The following is an 18,604-nucleotide window of genomic DNA, read 5'->3' on the forward strand; positions in this document are numbered from 1 at the left end:
CTTCTTGTTAAGAAAATGCGTCCGTAAATCAAAGATACAGAATTATTTGATCTGTGGTAAAAACTTATTTTCACGTCACTTGAGAACGTCACTTGATTTTGAACAAGGGGTGACCAGTCAAGTGACTGGACACGCAAACACGGGCGGAGTATGGAGCTAAATCAGGGCCAAATGTTTTGTTAATTCGAAAATAAAATCTATAGTTGAAAAACTAAAGCTTGACATTGAAAATGTAAGTTTGGTTTTTCGAATTAACAAAACATTTGGCCCTGATTTAGAGCCAAAGCGGAGCGGAATCGCAAATAAATCTCTAGGCCTACTGTAAAACGGTACAGTATAGGCAAAGAGAATGGTGATGGAAGAAGCGGGATAATCTGTTTATCAGATTTGATCAAGCTAAAATCGATGTTTTCTTTATGTTTATAGTTATGAGAGGAACGCAATCAGTAAACTTAAGCACCACCCAATGCAAAAGCTGAACCCCTTTTGGCCAATCACAGACTTCCTTTTGAGTGTGCGCACTCTCAAGAGGAATTAAATAACGTGTGGCTTCTAAAATAATTCAGTGAAGTTTTGGTACTACGTTATTGCGATTTTGAAATTAGAAAAACGTTTAGCCATGCGGCGAAGCAAAGCCGAAGTGGACCGGTATATTTCCTCAGTACAAAATTCGTCTCCTTCACTGAAAGAGGTAAATGCCGGCTTGACTGCGTCGCTGTTATAGCAATCCTAGTGCTAGCTTTAGCTACAGTAGCTAGTAGGCTAGTAGCTAGCATTCACTGCCAGCGGCCGGACTGTCAGTGAGTGTATCAACTGTCTATTTGAAACCTTACAAGGGAACACTAATCATACTTACAGCCTGATGCCAGTCAAAGGCAAATTTAGTTCGTAAATAATGTTAAAAGGAGAATGTTCTAGTTAGCAATAGCCTCTCCTCGTGTCCTACTACTACTAGCCACCTCGGCTGGAAAAAGGCGCGACATTAACAGGTTAGCAAACTAGCTAATATTTGAAATTAGTAAACAAATCAATGTGTTTTATAATCGTCAATGTGTTTAAGTTGTGACTGGTGGCTCATGATGCCAGATCGTCACCCTTCAGTACTGGGTAGCTAACTGATCAGTCATATTAAAAAGGGGTTAGTGTTAGCTAAATTGCTAATTTTGTTAGCAACTAATGTCATCATTCAGTCTTTCATGACAACTGTTAACCACAGTGTTTTTCTACAGAGACCAATAAAAGGATTTTTATTTGCTAAATTGTATTCTGAAGCAAAGGAGTATGAACTTGCTAAAAGGTAAGCCAGACCGCTACTGATGACATTCAGGCTGATGATGTTATTATAGACACTTGCATGAACGTTCACACATTTTGTTGGGTGCTATTAGGCTCAAGTTTATCTATTGTGCCAAAATGGGATATTGTTTTGCCGACAAAGTTCACGTAACAACAATACAAAATACAACATTAACACAATGAAATCACAAGTACCTGAAAATGGAGATTCATAACAAATACAAAGTGCAAGGAATGCCATCAAGCATGGCAATGGTAGTATTTTAGTCCTACAGACTACAGACCTAAATGATGATTAGTCAAGCTGGCTGACTAACTACTAATATATTTCTCTCACTGTCATACCTGACAGACATGTATCAGAATACCTCAAGGTGCAGGAGAGGGATCCCAAGGCACATAAGTTCCTTGGTCAGCTCTATGAAAGAGAGGGAGATATCAACAAGGCAGTGGGATGCTATAAGGCAAGTGGTCACACATGAATTTCAATACTCACTCCAGCGGTTTGTGACTGTAAAACAGGAATGTCGGGTGCATATAACTCCTGCAACAGTATTTTGGCGCGCAAGACGCTTATCGTGCATGTGCGCTTGTGCCTCTTTGTTTGTTCAGAGGTCGGTGGACATGAACCCAGCTCAGAAGGACCTCGTTTTGAAGGTGGCTGAGCTACTGTGCAGTAAAGCGGAGGATGACAGCAGGGCGGAGTTTTGGGTAGAGAAGGCTAGCAAAATGTTACCCGGCAACCCTGCAGTCTTCAACCTGAAGGTGAGATCAGATAAACAAACCACGTAAATCGGAATGCAGTGAATTTAAATTGAATTGGGGAAAAAAACTATGAACAAACTGAAGCTTTGAAAATGGCTGAAGTTAGACCTAACCCATCCAAACCCAACTCTGTATCTTCCAAGTTCCTCTTGAACCAGCAGCTGTCATCTTCATCGGTGCAATCTCTCCGTCCGCATTCAGGAGCGCTTGTTGAGCCGTCGGGGGCAGCAGGGCTGGAACCAGCTGTTTGACCTGCTCCAGGCAGAGTTGGCGGTGCGGCCGTCGGACGCTCATGTGAACATGAAGCTGGTTCAGCTGTACACCTCAGACGGCAGACAGGAAGAGGCTGTCCGACACTGCCTCAGCACAGAGAAGAAAGGCCTTCTCAGACACAACCTGGACTGGTACACTACTGTGGTGCACACTCTGCAGGTCCGTAGTGCACACTCTGTAGCTAACTTGGTGAACAGATTGCAGGTCTGCTACATACTCCCACGGTCTGTCAGCAATGCTAGAATGTTGGCGTATTAGACTTGAGACGCTTGTTAATTACCTGAGTCGTTATGTCATTACGTGTGTAAGATGAGTGCCCTGATTGGTCCATATTTCAGGAGTACCTTTACCAACCGAGTGTGATGTCCAACGAGAAGATGTGTAGGCAGCTACAGAAAGAACTGCTATTGGCCCACAGTAACCTGCTGAGACTCACACTGTCTGGGAAAGGAGTGCAGCCGAGTGTGGATGCCCTGAGAAGGTATGTGGGTGTTTTGTGTTTGTATGCTTGTGAGAGAGGGGGAGAAAAGATGGGGGGGGGGGATCTGTGCTGAGACTAATAGAAATCCTGGAGATTAGGTTTGCATGTGATCTGGTTTGCATTAGGTTTGACTGTCACTTTGCATTTAGTTTTACTTCCTGTGTGAGTTGTGTGTTACATTTTCTCTCTTCTTATTATTGGGTAACCCTTCCGTGTGTGTGTGTGTGTGTGTGTAGTTTTGACTGTGCCATGCAGGCCCTGAATAAGACAACGGGCGGTGGGACAGACGAGCTGAGTGAGATGTTTGCAGAAATGAGGGGGCATCTTTACCTGCATGCTGGCACTCTACTGCTGAAGATGGCACAGGAGAGACTGCAACAGTGGAGGACTGTGGTCGATCTGGCTGGACTGTGCTACCTACTAGCGTATCAGGTAAAGGAAGTCCCCCCTCTCTCACATCCTCCTCCTCTCTTTTCTCTCCCTACCATGCACATGTAGTTGTCCTCGGCCATTGTAGATCGATATTGCACCGGTTCGTTATTGATTTTTTCATTCCTGTGCCTCTAGGTCCCCAGACCAAAGGCCAGGGTGTCGAAAGGTGACCAGTCTGTCCCTTCGCCCCTCGAGCTTCTTTCCAACGAGAGGCAGAGCCAATCAGGACACATGCTGCTCAACCTCAGTACTGACACGCACACGTTTGTCAGAGAGGTCAGCACTCGTCATCAAAGCTATGACAAACATGCATTTCTCGGTGTTTCCCGTCGCATTGAGTAGTGCTGACTTTGGCGGTGTCACTGAAACCGTGTTGTGTTTTCTAGGTGGTGGAGACGTTTGGGAACCGCAGTGGGCAGGGCTGTCTGTTTGAGCTGCTGTTTGGCCCCCAGGCTCCTGCCGGGGCGTCCTTCATTGGCAACGATGACATCCGCTCCATCAACACCCAGGGCCCAGACTTGGCAGACCTAGAGAAATGGGACAAGGGTACGGTGTGTGTGTCTGCGTGGCTGAACAATGTCTGCATCGTGTTTTGAATATTCTAAGATAGAAAATATTCTTTTGATATCTGTAGAATCCATCCTGCTGCATGGCGGGGACCTGCAGCAGTTGTGCTGGCTGGGCCTGCAGTGGTCTTTCCTGGGCCAGAGCCCGCCCCTTGGGCCCTGGCTTAGGCAGCTGTTCCCAAGACTCACCCTGGAGACTTCCAAACTGGACACCAACACGCCTGAGTCCATCTGCCTGCTGGACCTGGAGGTGGGTTAGGAGATCTTGGTGGTTATGTTGCCGACTGGGGTTCTTACAGTATTCCTGATGTTTTACACGTTTTAATTCTTTCAACGCATCAAATATTTGGTGTTTCACACCAGAAGGTGTGAGTGAGTGTGTGTGTGTGTGTGTGTGAGGCATTCCTCACACACTCAAGCCTACTCTCCTGTTCTCTGCAGGTGTTCCTTTGCGGTGTGGTGTTCTGCAGTCACACCCAGTTGCAGGAGAGCGCCAGGATAAGCTCTTCAGGCCAGCAGCAGCTGCTCAAAGAGCCTCGCTGTCTACCCCCACCCCTCCTCCTCCTGCTCTCCACAGACAGGCAGAGGGAATGGTGGGACGCAGTCTACAGCCTCATCCACCAGCAAGCCGCGTGAGCCTTTATGTCTATTCTCACTGGATCCACCGCAGTTTCCTCTTCTGTTGGTGCTAAGTGGAATAACTGTCACCGCAGTACTCCAATTTGAGTGTTAATCCCAGTCTCCAGTGCTTCTCTCAGTGGAGATAGCCAAAAGGACATTTAAAGGCCTACCCCCCCACCCCCATGGTTTGTAGAGTGTATTGTAAACACAACTGTTCAGCGTGAGTGACACTTCTGCGTGTTTGTGCGTCTGTTCAGGCCTGGTATGTCAGCCAAACTGAGGGTGATTGTGCAGCATGGCCTGAGCACCCTGAGAGCTGGAGAGAAACACGGTCTTCAACCAGCCCTGCCCATACACTGGGCTCAGCACCTCAGCCAGACGGTACGCACACACACACACACACAGACAAGCCCATACACCTGTCCCTTTCTGTCACACAACACACAACTGAACATGATATGAGCCAGGCGAAAATCAGCGCTCTCTGTTTTGGTGTATGTTAAGTATAACTCGTGCTTCCACTTAGTCATCATTTTCCTTGGACAGTGCATAGATGTGTGGTTCACAACAAGGCGGGCTCGAGTCCACGTGACAGCCGTCCACATATTCACACTGCCGTGTTGTTTGTGCGGTTGATTTCCAGGGCGTCGGGGTGAACTCCTACTATGAGCAGAACGAGTACATAGGACGCAGTGTCCACTACTGGCACGTGGTGCTCCCACTGCTGGACAAGATCAAGCGGAGACGCAGCATCCCTGAGCCCCTGCAGCCTCTCTTCATGCACTTCCCCTCCAGGGACATACAGGTCAAACTTGATTCGTCAAAGCACCATTTCTTATGGAAGACTCTGCTCGGTGACAGTACCCGACATCCCTGCTTTTTGTTGGAACGGGTTGCGTTCCTTCCAGCGCGGGACAGTTACACGGGTCTTCTCACATGGCTGCTGTTGTTTTTTGTGTGTGTGCAGATCTCAGCAGTTAAGAGCTATGAGGAAGAGGCCAGGATAGCGTTTGCCACGCACCTGGACATTGAGGGTAAAACGGAGGAGGCCGTCGCTAGTCTGGAGAGCATCAATAACATCTCGTCCAACTGGCACCTGGCTCAGGTAGGTGTTTGGGGTCTGTAACGAGATGGTGTTATTGAGCAGGATGAAGAAATATATCTTGAAAGAGTTTTTCTGAGGAGAAAGTCTTTCCGCTTTTGAGTGAACAGTGGTGGCTGGTAATTGTTGTCATATTGGTAGTGTTCATTTTACTGTTGTCAAGTTTCCATAATCAGTGGCTCTGACTGCATTGAACGCAATTATTCTGTAATTGCCAGATCTTCCAACGCCTGTCGGAAGAGGCTGGTAATGGAGTAGAGGAGACCCAGGATAGGTGCATCACGTACCTCAGGAAGTTCAAGACCTACCTATCCAAGATCTACAACGCCAATGCAGATGACATGGATAAGGTGACGCATGTTATTCCCTCCGACTGCCCTGTGTGTTCCAAAGAATAGGTTTCTTAATGCAGCACTTCTCACAAATGACATTAAATGTATGATTCCTTATTGTGTATGTTTGTGCAGCTGCCAGTTTCGATGGAGGAGGTGATGGATCTCCTGAACGATGTGAACCAACAGCTGCGGGACAGTGGGGAGGCCATGGGTGAAGAGGACATGAATGGATTTCCAGCCCTCTCCAGTCCCAGTCAGTTCACAGAGACGGTTGCCACCATCTCTCACACCAAGTTGTCACCCTCCCCCAGCAAAGGCATCGTGTCACCTTCTAAGAGACACCTGGTATGTTGAGTGGGTTCTCAAGACTTGTTTGCGATTAATTAACAATTAATTTGCATATGTTGCATATCAGGATCTCTTGCCAAGGTTACTGCACATGTAAAATGAGTGTGTGTTTGGGGGTAGAATCTAAAATTGGTTACTTCTGTCAATGATTGACATAATTACTGTTCTATGATCAGATATCACCAAAGGCACCACCCCCTTGGGTAGAAGACCAGAAGGCTCTCATGCAGAAGCTCTGTCAACAGGTGGAGGCTCTCAAGGTCTGCATGATTTCTGCCTGTTTCACTAATACTGTCTAAAATGGAAAAAGGTTTCAAACTACCAAACACCAGAGATTTGCCATGAAGATAATGTTAAATAAATGTGCACAATATACAGTAAAGTACGTTTATTAAATGAATACTGGTTTTGATTAAGTCTCTTTTTTTTTCGTCAGAATGAAGTCCATGACCTGAAGCTCAACTCGTCAGAGAACGTTGCCTCGCCTCACCACAGGATGTATGGGGACAGTTACGGGGCCGAGGGCCTGCAGGAGAACTACCCACCAGCACAGACCTTCCATGGGGCCCCCCTCACTGGTAAACTGGCTTGCAGGTTACAAAACACTCTGGTCTTCTTAAGTTAAAATTACCAAAGGGAATTCTAACTCTTGCTGTTTTTCTTAAACAGTTTCCACAACAGGCCCCTCTGTGTACTATAACCAGTCACCAGCTTATAACTCCCAATATCTTCTCCGCACTGCAGCCAATGTTACCCCAACTAAGGTAAGTAATGCCTATCAATGTCTTGCTGTTGTATCCATATATCGATGCAAGCATTCGTAAAGTTAAAAAGCTTGTCATTGTATTTTCTCTTTTTTTAGGCTCCAATGTATGGGATTAACTGTCTGCCACCACAACAGCGCATGTATACGTACCAGCAGCCTACTCACACGCCACCCCTGCAGACTACTCCAGCCTGCATCTATCCTCCCCAAGACCAAGTCTTTGGCGCGCCGCTCCGCTTCGAGTCACCAGCAACCAGTCTACTATCACCTTACAGTGAAGAGTATTATGGCCATGGAGTCACTCAGCCCACCACCAACCCTCCCCTCCCTGAGCCTGGATACTTTACAAAACCCTCTGCCGTTCCTCCACAACCACCAAAGAGCATTGAGGGGAAGCCCATGGACTTTGGGAAGATCTCCTTTGGGCAGCAAGCCCCAGCTGAGACTCCCAAAGTGCCGAGTTTCGGCGCGGGGATAGTTGCCCAGTCCACCCCCTCTGCCTCATTCAAGTTCAACTCCAACTTCAAATCGAACGACGGGGACTTTACCTTTACGTCTCAGGCTAAAAACAGCGAGAGTCTGCTCGGCCTCTTGACATCGGACTTGCCTGCCAAAACGGATGCGACTCCAGAGAACAAGCAACCAGCTATAGAGCAGCCTGGCAGCCAAGGGGGCATCTTCACCTTTGGCAGTAAAACTACAGCCGGCTTCTCTTTCACAGACGCAGCACAGGCTTCAACTGGCCTGTTTGGGAAAACGGAGCAGCCGTTCAGTTTCACAGACGTCGCCAAGCCTGCGTTTGGGCTGCCCAACGCTGGACAGGAGGAGAAGGCGGCTGAAAGCGACAATGAAAGCACCCACGCGGAGGAAGACGAGGATGGCCCACACTTTGAGCCCATCGTCCCCCTTCCTGATAAGGTGGATGTGAAAACGGGGGAGGAAGAGGAGGAGGAGATGTTCTGCAACAGGGCAAAGCTCTTCCGATTTGACGCCGACACAAAGGAGTGGAAGGAGAGGGGTCTTGGGAGCTTGAAGATCCTAAAGCACACCACGTCGGGGAAAGTCCGTCTGCTGATGAGGAGGGAGCAGGTCTTGAAGATTTGCGCCAACCATTACATCACCGCGGACATGCTTCTGAAGCCAAACGCCGGATCTGACAAGTCCTGGGTCTGGAATGCTGTGGATTACGCCGAAGAAGTTCCCAAGCCCGAGCAGCTTGCTGTTCGCTTCAAGACCGCTGACGAGGCTACACTCTTCCAAATAAAGTTTGAGGAAGCCCAGAAGATCGTGCCTGCATCTCCTGAAGAGCATGATACGTCTGAGAAAAAAGAGGCCTCTCTGAAACCTCCTGCTCCCCAGGCGACGAGTTTGGCATTCCAGTTTGCGAAGAAAGATGGCGAATGGGACTGCAACGTGTGCTGTGTCAGAAATGCAGCCGCTGCGATTCAGTGTGTCGCCTGTCAAAGTGCTAACCCAAATGCTCCATCCAAGTCAGACAGCAATAGCGCGAATGAGGCTAAAGCCTTAACAGGTGGCGTAGCCTCAGTGGGGGGCTTTACTTTTGGATTTGCAGCTGATTCATCAAAAGCCGCTAGCTCAAGCTCCTCTAAAGGATTCGGAGCCTTTGGAGCTTCCATTCCCTCTTCTTTCACATTTGGAACCGGTAGCAGTGCTACACCTTCTGCATTCGGTGCAGCTAGTAGTAGTAGTGCTACCCCTGCTGCATTTGTAACAACTGACAGTCGTAGTGCTTTTCCTTCTCTTTTTGGAGCAAGTAGTAGTTCTATCCCTGCTACTTTTGGATCCCAGTTTGTCAAAAAACTAGGCCAGTGGGATTGTGACACATGTGCTGTGAGAAATGAGGCCTCCGCAAACAGTTGTGTCTCTTGTCAAACACCAAACCCCTCAGCAATGCCTCCTGCCTCAGCCCCAACTGCCTCTTTCGGGTCTGGTTTTGGAGCTCAGTTTGTAAAGAAAGCTGGGCAGTGGGACTGTGACACATGTGCTGTGAGAAATGAGGCCTCCGCAAACAGTTGTGTCTCATGTCAAACTCCTAACCCCTCGGTGAAACCAGCTGCTGCAGTTACATCAACAAAGTCATCTGCTCAACCCCTTGTGTCTGGTTTTGGAGCTCAGTTTAACAAGAAGGATGGCCAGTGGGATTGTGACACGTGTGCTGTGAGAAACGAGACATCCGCAAACAGTTGTGTCTCATGTCAAACACCAAACCCCTCAGCAAAACCTCCTGCCTCAGCCCCGACTGCCTCTTTCGGGTCTGGTTTTGGAGCTCAGTTTGTAAAGAAAGTTGGACAGTGGGACTGTGACACGTGTGCTGTGAGAAATGAGGCCTCTGCAAACAGTTGTGTCTCATGTCAAACTCTTAACCCCTCGGTGAAACCAGCTGCTGCAGTTACATCAACAAAGTCATCTGCTCAACCCCTTGTGTCTGGTTTTGGAGCTCAGTTTAACAAGAAGGATGGCCAGTGGGATTGTGACACGTGTGCTGTGAGAAACGAGACATCCGCAAACAGTTGTGTCTCATGTCAAACACCAAACCCCTCAGCAAAACCTCCTGCCTCAGCCCCGACTGCCTCTTTCGGGTCTGGTTTTGGAGCTCAGTTTGTAAAGAAAGTTGGGCAGTGGGACTGTGACACGTGTGCTGTGAGAAATGAGGCCTCTGCAAACAGTTGTGTCTCATGTCAAACTCCTAACCCCTCGGTGAAACCAGCTGCTGCAGTTACATCAACAAAGTCATCTGCTCAACCCCTTGTGTCTGGTTTTGGAGCTCAGTTTAACAAGAAGGATGGCCAGTGGGATTGTGACACGTGTGCTGTGAGAAACGAGACATCCGCAAACAGTTGTGTCTCATGTCAAACACCAAAACCCTCAGCAAAACCTCCTGCCTCAGCCCCGACTGCCTCTTTCGGGTCTGGTTTTGGAGCTCAGTTTGTAAAGAAAGTTGGGCAGTGGGACTGTGACACGTGTGCTGTGAGAAACGAGGCGTCCGCAAACAGTTGTGTCTCTTGTCAAACTCTCAACCCCTCAATTAAAAGCACTAAAGTGGCACCAGCACCGTCAAAACTCTCAGCGTCAGGATTTGGATCTGCATCTGGCTTTGGATCAGCCTTTTCTAAAAAGGATGGACAGTGGGACTGTGATGCCTGTCTTGTCAGGAATGATGTTTCCGCCTCTCAATGTGTTTCCTGTCAGACAGCAAACCCCAATGCATCCCTGGCGGCCATGTTTGCTAAGAAGGAAAGCCAGTGGGATTGTGACGCATGCCTTGTGAGAAACGAAGCCTCTGCCGGCCAATGTGTGTCCTGTCAGACGCCAAACCCCAATGCTAAAAGCACAATCGCTGCTGCGCCGTCAAGCTCTTCCTTCAGCTTTAGCTTTGGAACCAAGAGTTCCTCCAGTCAACCGGCTGAAACTGGCTTCAAAGCTGCTTTCACTTCCGCCAATGCTTTTAAGTTTGGTTCAAGCGAAGATAAAAGCTCCCCTGCTTCCTTCAAGTTTGAGGCTCCTCCTTCAACTGAGGATAATCCCCCCACTGCTGCAGGCTTCTCGTTTACCATGCCCGTCCCAGCCGGTGGTTTCAAATTTGGCACTCAGGAAACTCCACAGGAAACCCCTCCAGCTGACTCTACGTCACTGGGGTCAGGGTCTGCATCCATGTTTTTAAAGAACATAGCCGAGCAACACCGGGAGAAGGAGAAAGAGTCCGTTGTCCCAATATCTGCATCAGAAACACTTGTAGATAAGACGGACCAAGATGACAATCCCCTCTTCACTGGGAAACCCAACACATTCACTTTTGCAGACTTGTCAAAATCGTCACAGGGAGACTTTCAGTTTGGCCAGACTGATCCAAATTTCAGAGGCTTCGTGAGAGCGGGTGAGCGGCTGTTCACGTCAGTGCGGCCCGGCCAGAGGCCCGAAAGCTCGGCTGATCAGGATGAGGAGGACATGTACAAAACTGAGGAGAATGACGACATCCAGTTTGAGCCGGTTGTCCAGATGCCAGACAAGGTGGATCTGGTCACAGGGGAGGAGGATGAGCAGGCACTTTACTCTCAGCGTGTGAAACTCTTTCGGTTTGACCCCACCACCAGCCAGTGGAAAGAGCGTGGTGTTGGTGTCCTAAAGTTTCTCAAAAACGCATCTAATGGCAGGCTGAGGGTTTTGATGAGACGAGAGCAGGTCCTGAAGGTCTGTGCCAACCACTGGATCACCACCACTATGAACCTGAAACCCCTGGCCGGTTCAGATAAGGCCTGGATGTGGTTGGCAAACGACTTCTCGGATGGAGATGCCAGATTGGAACAATTAGCTGCTAAGTTTAAAACCCCGGAGCTTGCAGAAGAGTTCAAGCTCAAGTTTGAAGAGTGTCAGAGGCTGCTGTTGGACATACCCTTGCAGACCCCTCACAAGCTGGTTGACACAGGAAGAACTGCACACCTCATTAAGAAAGCTGAGGAGATGAAGTCTGGATTAAAAGACCTCAAGTCCTTCCTCACCGATGACAAAACAAAGATCAAAGACAATGCCGGCCAGGCAGGGGACACAACGGCGAGCAACATCTCCAGTTTAGTCATCAAACCACATGCTGATAGCACAGGCCCTACCTTAGAGTGGGACAATTATGACCTGAGGGAAGAGGCTCTGGATGACAGCGTTGACACGTCCATCTATGCTTCTCCAATAGCAAGCAGCCCCATCAGGAAGAACCTCTTCCGCTTTGGAGAGCCGACTGCTGGCTTTAGCTTTTGCTTTCAGCCAGTTGTCAGTCCTTCCAAGTCCCCTACCAAGCTAAACCAGAGCGGCGTGTCGGTGGGAACAGACGACGAGAATGATGTGACGCAGGAGGAGGAGAGGGACGGACAGTACTTTGAGCCCGTGGTTCCTCTGCCAGATCTGATCAACACCTCCACGGGAGAGGAAAACGAGCAGGTGCTGTTCAGCCACCGGGCCAAGCTGTATCGCTACGACAAAGACCTGAAACAATGGAAGGAAAGGGGTATCGGGGATCTCAAGCTGCTGCAGAATTATGACACCAAACGCGTGCGACTGGTTATGAGGAGAGACCAGGTCCTGAAGATCTGTGCCAACCATTGGATAAACTCAACCATGAAGCTCGAGCCCATGAAGGGTGCTGAGAAGGCGTGGGTCTGGAGTGCCATAGACTTCACTGAAGGGGAGGGCAAGGTGGAGCAGTTAGCAGTGAGGTTTAAACTGCAAGACGTGGCCAACTCCTTCAGAGATGTCTTTGATGAGGCCAAGGACGCCCAGGAGAAGGAGATGCTGGTGACCCCAGTTATGTCCACGGAGGCCCCACCACATGAGACAGCCACTGGAACGACCACCCCATTATGTGGGAAGGCAGCCATTTCTGTGCTTGAAGAGACCACCAGGGAACGCACAGAGCTCCCACCTGAGACCTTCCACACCCCAGACAGCAAGTCCTCAACCGCCACACCACACAGCCTCTTCAACCTGTCCAAGACGGTCGTCTCTCCACCCAAGTTTGTCTTTGGCACACACACCCTCCAGAAGATCTTTGGCAGCCCCACTTCTTCCTCGGAAACGGAGGGTTCTTCAGCAAGCTCCAAGCCTAGGGACAGCGGCCCAGACCCCCCCACCTCTTCTGCAACCCCTGCCTTCAAGATCCCGGAGAAAGGTGAGACCCTCGATAAGTTCAAGTGCACTATCTTGACTGGATTTTGTTCTGTGTTTCAGTTGAAATGCTTGTTTTTCATTTTAACGGCAACCTATGATGGAGTTTCCCCATTTTTCCCATTGTGTGATTCCATTCCATTGTTTGTTTATTTCATCGCACCACTTCCCACCCGGTGTGACAACTCAACAAAATCAGTACCAAATACCTCAACTCTTAATTGAACACTTGACATACTGGGCATACAGTTACAAACTGTTTATCAAGTAATTGTAATGTAATTACTTTTGAATAATCAAATATGATCAATCATATTTCACTTTATTAAGCGATTGTGTTTGAACACAGAGTTTTGAGCATTCCCCATGATAATTCCTCTCTCACACATCACACACATTCAGCAACAGCCTTCTAGTTTGTCTCACTTCACCAACCATTATTTTTTAGGCTTGGATTTTAGGCTTTTCAAAGATAACCCAATGGCTTTTTGGACCTGCACATCGTCCACCCAATCTGAGCCCCCAGGTACTCTGGTCACTGCACTGTGTGTGTGCTGTGACATGTCATGTACACAGCTGTCACTTGCCGGCCTTCACAGGCTCGACATAACCTCAGCCGCACGGAGTGGAAAACAACAAACCTGTACTGCCAAAATCTCAAATGTTGCATGTTCGAGTGTGTGAGTTTGTGTGTCCTTGTATGCTTGAGAAAGCAGTCACTGTCCTTTCCAATAGCCCACACGTGACAAAATGACCCATTTGCGAGCAATAAGTGGTACATTGCAGCTAGGTTCTGCTCTCTTGGCTGAAAGGTGACACGAGGACATTCCTGCCAAGAACCCTGAGAGGAATGCACAGTGTGCGGCCCCTTGGCGTCACACACATTTTTAGGCCTGGAGGTGTAGCAACAGTGTGAAAGTTGATGCCCTGCTGGATCTAGTTCACACCAGATTTATGCGGACGTTTTTTTTGTAAGCGTCTGTATTGGGTAGTTGGTGGATGTTAATCTACAAATCTGGGGGAGGGAAGACATTTTAAAACCGAAATTTCTCTGTCTGGCCCAGTTGGTTAAAATGTATACCTGGAGATTGTTGGTAATATACATACTAAGATTAAGCTTATTTTTAGTTGGAACGTTAACTCGGGTGTAGCGTAATAAATGCATGATACCAGGTTTGGAAATGCATGTGTTCAGTATGAAACTAATCCCTTGTAATACCGATTTCTGCACCTGTCTGCTCTGTTATATGTGGCCATATCTTTTGTGGAGTGACATGCAACAAGAGTGATGCACACATGCGTCAAACTGCCCCAACCGTACAACCTGCTTCACCGGCTCTCTCGTTCCAGTGCCCCCTCAGGACGAGCGCAGTAGCGTCGAGTCTGACCCAGAGGTGGTATATGTGAGGGAGCCCACCCTAGAGCAAGCTGCTCTAGCCAGGGAGCTGCTGCTGCCTCTCACGTTCTTCTGCTACCAGAATGAGCCGGGCTACATCAGCGATGACCAGCCTGATGGTGAGAAGCCGCGCGGCAACAGTCGTCTTTAAGCCTCACCCCACCTTTTTGGGGGGGGGCCACCTTTCTGGCACGTTTCAGGTGAGACCGTGAGCCAAGTCGTCATGTTGTTTCTGTTTGGGTTACGGCAGATGAGGACTTTGAGACGGCGGTGAAGGCCTTAAATGGAATTCTGTATCCTGATCCTGTTCAGAGGACAGGCGCAATCTCAAGTAGGTTTCAGGCTAATGACGATTCGATGATATTGGCTTGAGTTTTTCATAGAAACTGGATAACGCTTCTAATTTTTATTTTTTTTACTGTTTGTCATCAGTTAATTAGTTATTAATCCAATTATTTTACCCGTGTTATAAGAACCTCATGTTTTCCCCCCCAGGCTCCCAGGTAAAGGCCTCCGGGGTGGATCCAGACTGTGAGGTGGTCTGGGAGAAGAAGCCCACTCCCGAGGAGGAGCAGATGGCCAAATGCCTCCTGCTGCCCCCAACCTTCTTCTGCGGGGTGACCAGTGACAGTGAGGCCGACAAAGACAAGCCTGAAGACTTTGAGACAGAGGTCCGCAAAGCCCAGGATGCTCTGGTCAGATACGTTTTTAGCACACACACACACACACACACACGGAAACTACTCACAAGGTCCTGTAACAATGCAGTTTTTACATGTAGTCATTTTTTTATCCTAGACATTTTTCCCCAGTCCCAGACTCGGATGTGTTTTTGTTTTGCTTGAATGCAGCGTCGCTCAAAATGGTTTTTTGTTTTGTCCAGAATTCCCAGAGGAGCACAGATGCCACTCTCTCGTCTGAGACTCCAGATCAGATGGCTATCAGTAAGGAGGCTGAGACTTCCACAACAGAGGAACATATCCCAGACCAGTCAGCCCAGATTAAAGCCTCCAGCAGCAGCCCTATAGACCTGTCCACCAAGAAAACTAAGGATAACCCTGCAGCACTCACCTTCCCTGCTCCAGCCGTCTCCCCCCCGGCTCCAGCCGTCTCCCCCCCTGCACCAGCCGTCTCCCCCCCGGCTCCAGCCGTCTCCCCCCCTGCACCAGCCGTCTCCCCCCCTGCACCAGCCGTCTCCCCCCCTGCACCAGCCGTCTCCCCCCCTGCACCAGCCGTCTCCCCCCCTGCACCAGCCGTCTCCCCCCCTGCTCCAGCCGTCTCCCCCCCTGCACCAGCCGTCTCCCCCCCTGCTCCAGCCGTCTCCCCCCCTGCTCCATCCAACTACTCGCCTGCTCCATCCAACTACTCGCCTGCTGTAGCAGACTCTACCACTGTCAGCACAAACTTCACCGCTACTACTATTACTCAAGGTATAATGGATGGCTACTATTCTTTCAATACAAAATATAACATTTATGGAGTTTGTTTCTGAAGTAAAAAAAATAAAAAATCTTCTTTCCTTAAAGACACTTCATCCTTTGGCTTTAAGACCGTTGGAGGAGGGTTCTCATTCGCTGATCTGGCCCAGAACACTGGGGAATACGCATTTGGACAGTCAAGTAGGTTTATGTTAATGACAACTGAAACGATCATGGAAAAACTAGATGATTAGATAAATAGTTTCAATTAGCAATGCACAATGTCTGAACTTGTCTCCATTTTGCTGTGGTAGATTCGGACTTCTCGTGGACAGGCGCTGGTGCCACAGTGTTTGGAGCTGCACCACAGCCTAAGAAGGATGGAGAGGAGGCGGGGAGCGATGAAGACGATGTTGCTGATAATGCAGACATTCACTTTGAGCCTATAGTGTCATTACCCGAGGTACCCCGTTCACAGATCGAACCAGAGAATCTTATTCCCACAAACCAGCCTCGAGTTATTCAGACTTTTCTGCCTGCAAAATCTTCCCATTTTAAGACACTGTCCAAACGGCGATGAATTTGTGTCCGCTGCAGTTGGACAACTTTGTCTCCTGATTATTGGGGCCCTTGATGAATTCAGAGAGATACAGAAGCTGTATGGCATCAGCTCTGTAATAATCCCTGTGGTTCGCTGTGTGTTCAAGGTGGAGACCAAGTCAGGAGAGGAGGATGAGGAAATTCTGTTTAAGGAGCGCACCAAGCTGTACCGCTGGGATCGAGACCTGAACCAGTGGAAGGAGCGTGGCGTGGGAGACATCAAGATCCTGTACCACCCAGAGAAAAGGTTCTACCGGGTTCTGATGAGGAGGGAGCAGGTGCTGAGGGTGTGTGCTAACCACACCATCTCCCTGGCCATGGACCTCAAACCCATGAACACCTCCGCCCAAGCGCTGGTCTGGACCGCCACAGATCATGCTGGTGAGGAACACTGAAATGGCCCTGACTGTCTTTTGAAGACTAGATTGTTACAGCCAGTAGGATTCTCACTTGGGGTGCGAGAGGTCTCAGGTTCAAATCCCAGATGAACCCACATTTCTTACAATCTGGCCCAAGGTGACAACAACCAAAGGGAATCTACAGGCTGAATTGTAGTTTAATCTAATTGTATTTCTTTAATACAGAAATGATACGATGAGGCATGACGGTCAGTAAATGAGTTGCGCGAGTGGATGAGTGGTTAGTCTTCAGTGACAAATGTTGGGAGGTGTATAGGCGACAGTCAAAGCCCTGCATTAATCTCTGACCAGTGAGAGAAAGAGAATAAAAGTGGGCAACGGATGGCCTTTTTATCTTGCAGCATCCCCAGGTGTGCCCCATTAGTGCTGACGAGGGCTGTCGCGATAGCCTTAACTTTATAGAAGTACTAGAGTATATAATGATTCTAACATCTGTGTATTGGTAAAACCTTACCCCGTAAGCCAAATAGCTTAATGACCTGTGGTGTTTACTTTCTTCTGTCTCCAGAGGGCGAGGGCAAGGTGGAGCAACTGGCTGCCAAGTTTAAAACACCTGAGCTGGCCGAGTCCTTTAGGAAAACCTTCACAGAGTGTCAGAGCCGCATGGGCCAATCGGATTCCTTGGCTATGATGTCACCCCAGATGTCCAGAGCCCAGGAGCACTCCCAAGAGTCCAACCCCCGAGTCTACCTCACAATCACTGCCGACGACGAGGCCCTAGGAACCGTCATCATCGAGCTGTTCTCCCACATCGTTCCCAAAACGGCAGAGAACTTCCGGATCCTGTGCACAGGACAGAAGGGCTTCGGGCTCCGCGACTCCATCTTCCACAGGGTCGTTCCTGACTTCATGTGCCAAGTGAGCTGTGGGGACGGCTTGGGGAACTGGTCATAATGAGGGGGGGGGGGGGGGGGGTCAGTTTGACATAGATGGGAGTATTAGTGGTAGCTAGTGTACTGTCATAACAACTGGCATATTAATCTATAGTTGCATAAAGCATGAGACTAAATAATGAAGTTGAACCACATAAATTTGAGTCGACCCGTTGCAGTCGTCCTAACCTCGTCTGTGTCCCGTCTCTCTGTCAGGGTGGAGACATCACCAGCCAGGATGGAACTGGAGGCAAATCAATCTACGGGGGGAAGTTTGAGGACGAGAACTTTGACGTGCGCCACACAGGTCCAGGCCTGCTCTCTATGGCCAACCGTGGGCGCGACACCAACAACTCCCAGTTCTTCATCACCCTGAAGAAGGCCGAACATCTGGACTTCAAACACGTGGCCTTTGGCTTCGTCCAGGAGGGCATGGAGACCGTCCGTCAGATGGGCGAACTGGGCACCAAGACGGGCAAACCCACCAAGAAGATTGTCATCACAGAGTGTGGACAGCTGTAGGACGGATGGCACTGCAGAACTTTACACCTGTAGGACACTTCTGCAGACTTGGGTTCCGTACCCTTTGATTTGTCCAAATTGGCACACTAGATTTGACTGAGATGTAGGAAGTCACAGATTTGAGACTACTAAGGATTTTAAGATACTTTTGGGTGCATCTGTTCTGTTACAGAGATTACATCTCCTTCTCTTGAGATTTCTGGCAACAGATCCAAGACTTGGATATATTTGTGTGTATAATGTATATGGACTTTTTAACATGATTTTCTTTGCATGTGTTTCACCGAGAGCTGAAAGCGCTGGTTCCTTTGTATGCAACTTAACTTTGTTTTTGTATAATTAAGTCTTAATTCAAATTAACAAGGGAACGTTGTTTAAAAGTAAAGTAAAAGAAACCTACTGTTCATTTTCTTTTAGATTCATATTGTTTTTCTGTATGCATTTCATAATGTGTAAATTATTACGCTAATACTCCTATGCTTTCCCTTAACTATAGAAATATCAAGTGCAGTAAGTTTGCATGACACTTATGGTTATTATATTCCATACAGTATCATTGGAAGAACGGTGGTTGGTATGGGATTATCTAAGGTTGAAAAAATTATTTTGGGGAAATAAGATGTTGGAGAATGTAGGCCTATGTCTTTGGAAATAAAGTTGCTTTATAACTGACTCACTGTTGGAAAGAATATTTTAGTTCGTCTAGGTGCGTACTAATA

The 18,604-nt window shown here is 48.5% G+C and overlaps 1 protein-coding gene across 3 annotated transcripts; it reads left to right on the top strand.

Annotated features, from left to right (window-relative positions):
- The first annotated feature begins 525 nt into the window (after positions 1-525).
- ranbp2 (RAN binding protein 2) lies at positions 526-18,555 on the top strand. Of its 3 annotated transcripts, none has more exons than XM_062457062.1 (30): positions 526-691; positions 1,230-1,297; positions 1,649-1,760; positions 1,909-2,061; positions 2,263-2,493; positions 2,673-2,815; positions 3,052-3,247; positions 3,383-3,523; positions 3,634-3,793; positions 3,882-4,063; positions 4,255-4,445; positions 4,692-4,815; positions 5,078-5,239; positions 5,402-5,539; positions 5,755-5,886; positions 6,004-6,216; positions 6,396-6,479; positions 6,656-6,797; positions 6,889-6,983; positions 7,082-12,662; positions 13,107-13,184; positions 14,009-14,173; positions 14,305-14,385; positions 14,550-14,749; positions 14,938-15,484; positions 15,581-15,673; positions 15,787-15,935; positions 16,180-16,453; positions 17,000-17,349; positions 17,580-18,555. In XM_062457062.1, the coding sequence occupies exons 1-30, from the start codon at positions 620-622 to the stop codon at positions 17,883-17,885; spliced, it is 10,563 nt and encodes a 3,520-aa protein (XP_062313046.1). In that variant the 5' UTR covers positions 526-619; the 3' UTR covers positions 17,886-18,555. The 3 variants fall into 3 exon arrangements, with proteins under 3 accessions (XP_062313046.1, XP_062313047.1, XP_062313049.1); XM_062457063.1 differs by having other exon boundaries at positions 14,550-14,725; XM_062457065.1 differs by lacking the exon at positions 13,107-13,184.
- The last annotated feature ends 49 nt before the right edge of the window (positions 18,556-18,604 follow it).

This window comes from Osmerus eperlanus, chromosome 3 (genome assembly GCF_963692335.1).
Source record: "Osmerus eperlanus chromosome 3, fOsmEpe2.1, whole genome shotgun sequence".
NCBI classification, from domain to species: Eukaryota; Metazoa; Chordata; class Actinopteri; order Osmeriformes; family Osmeridae; genus Osmerus; species Osmerus eperlanus.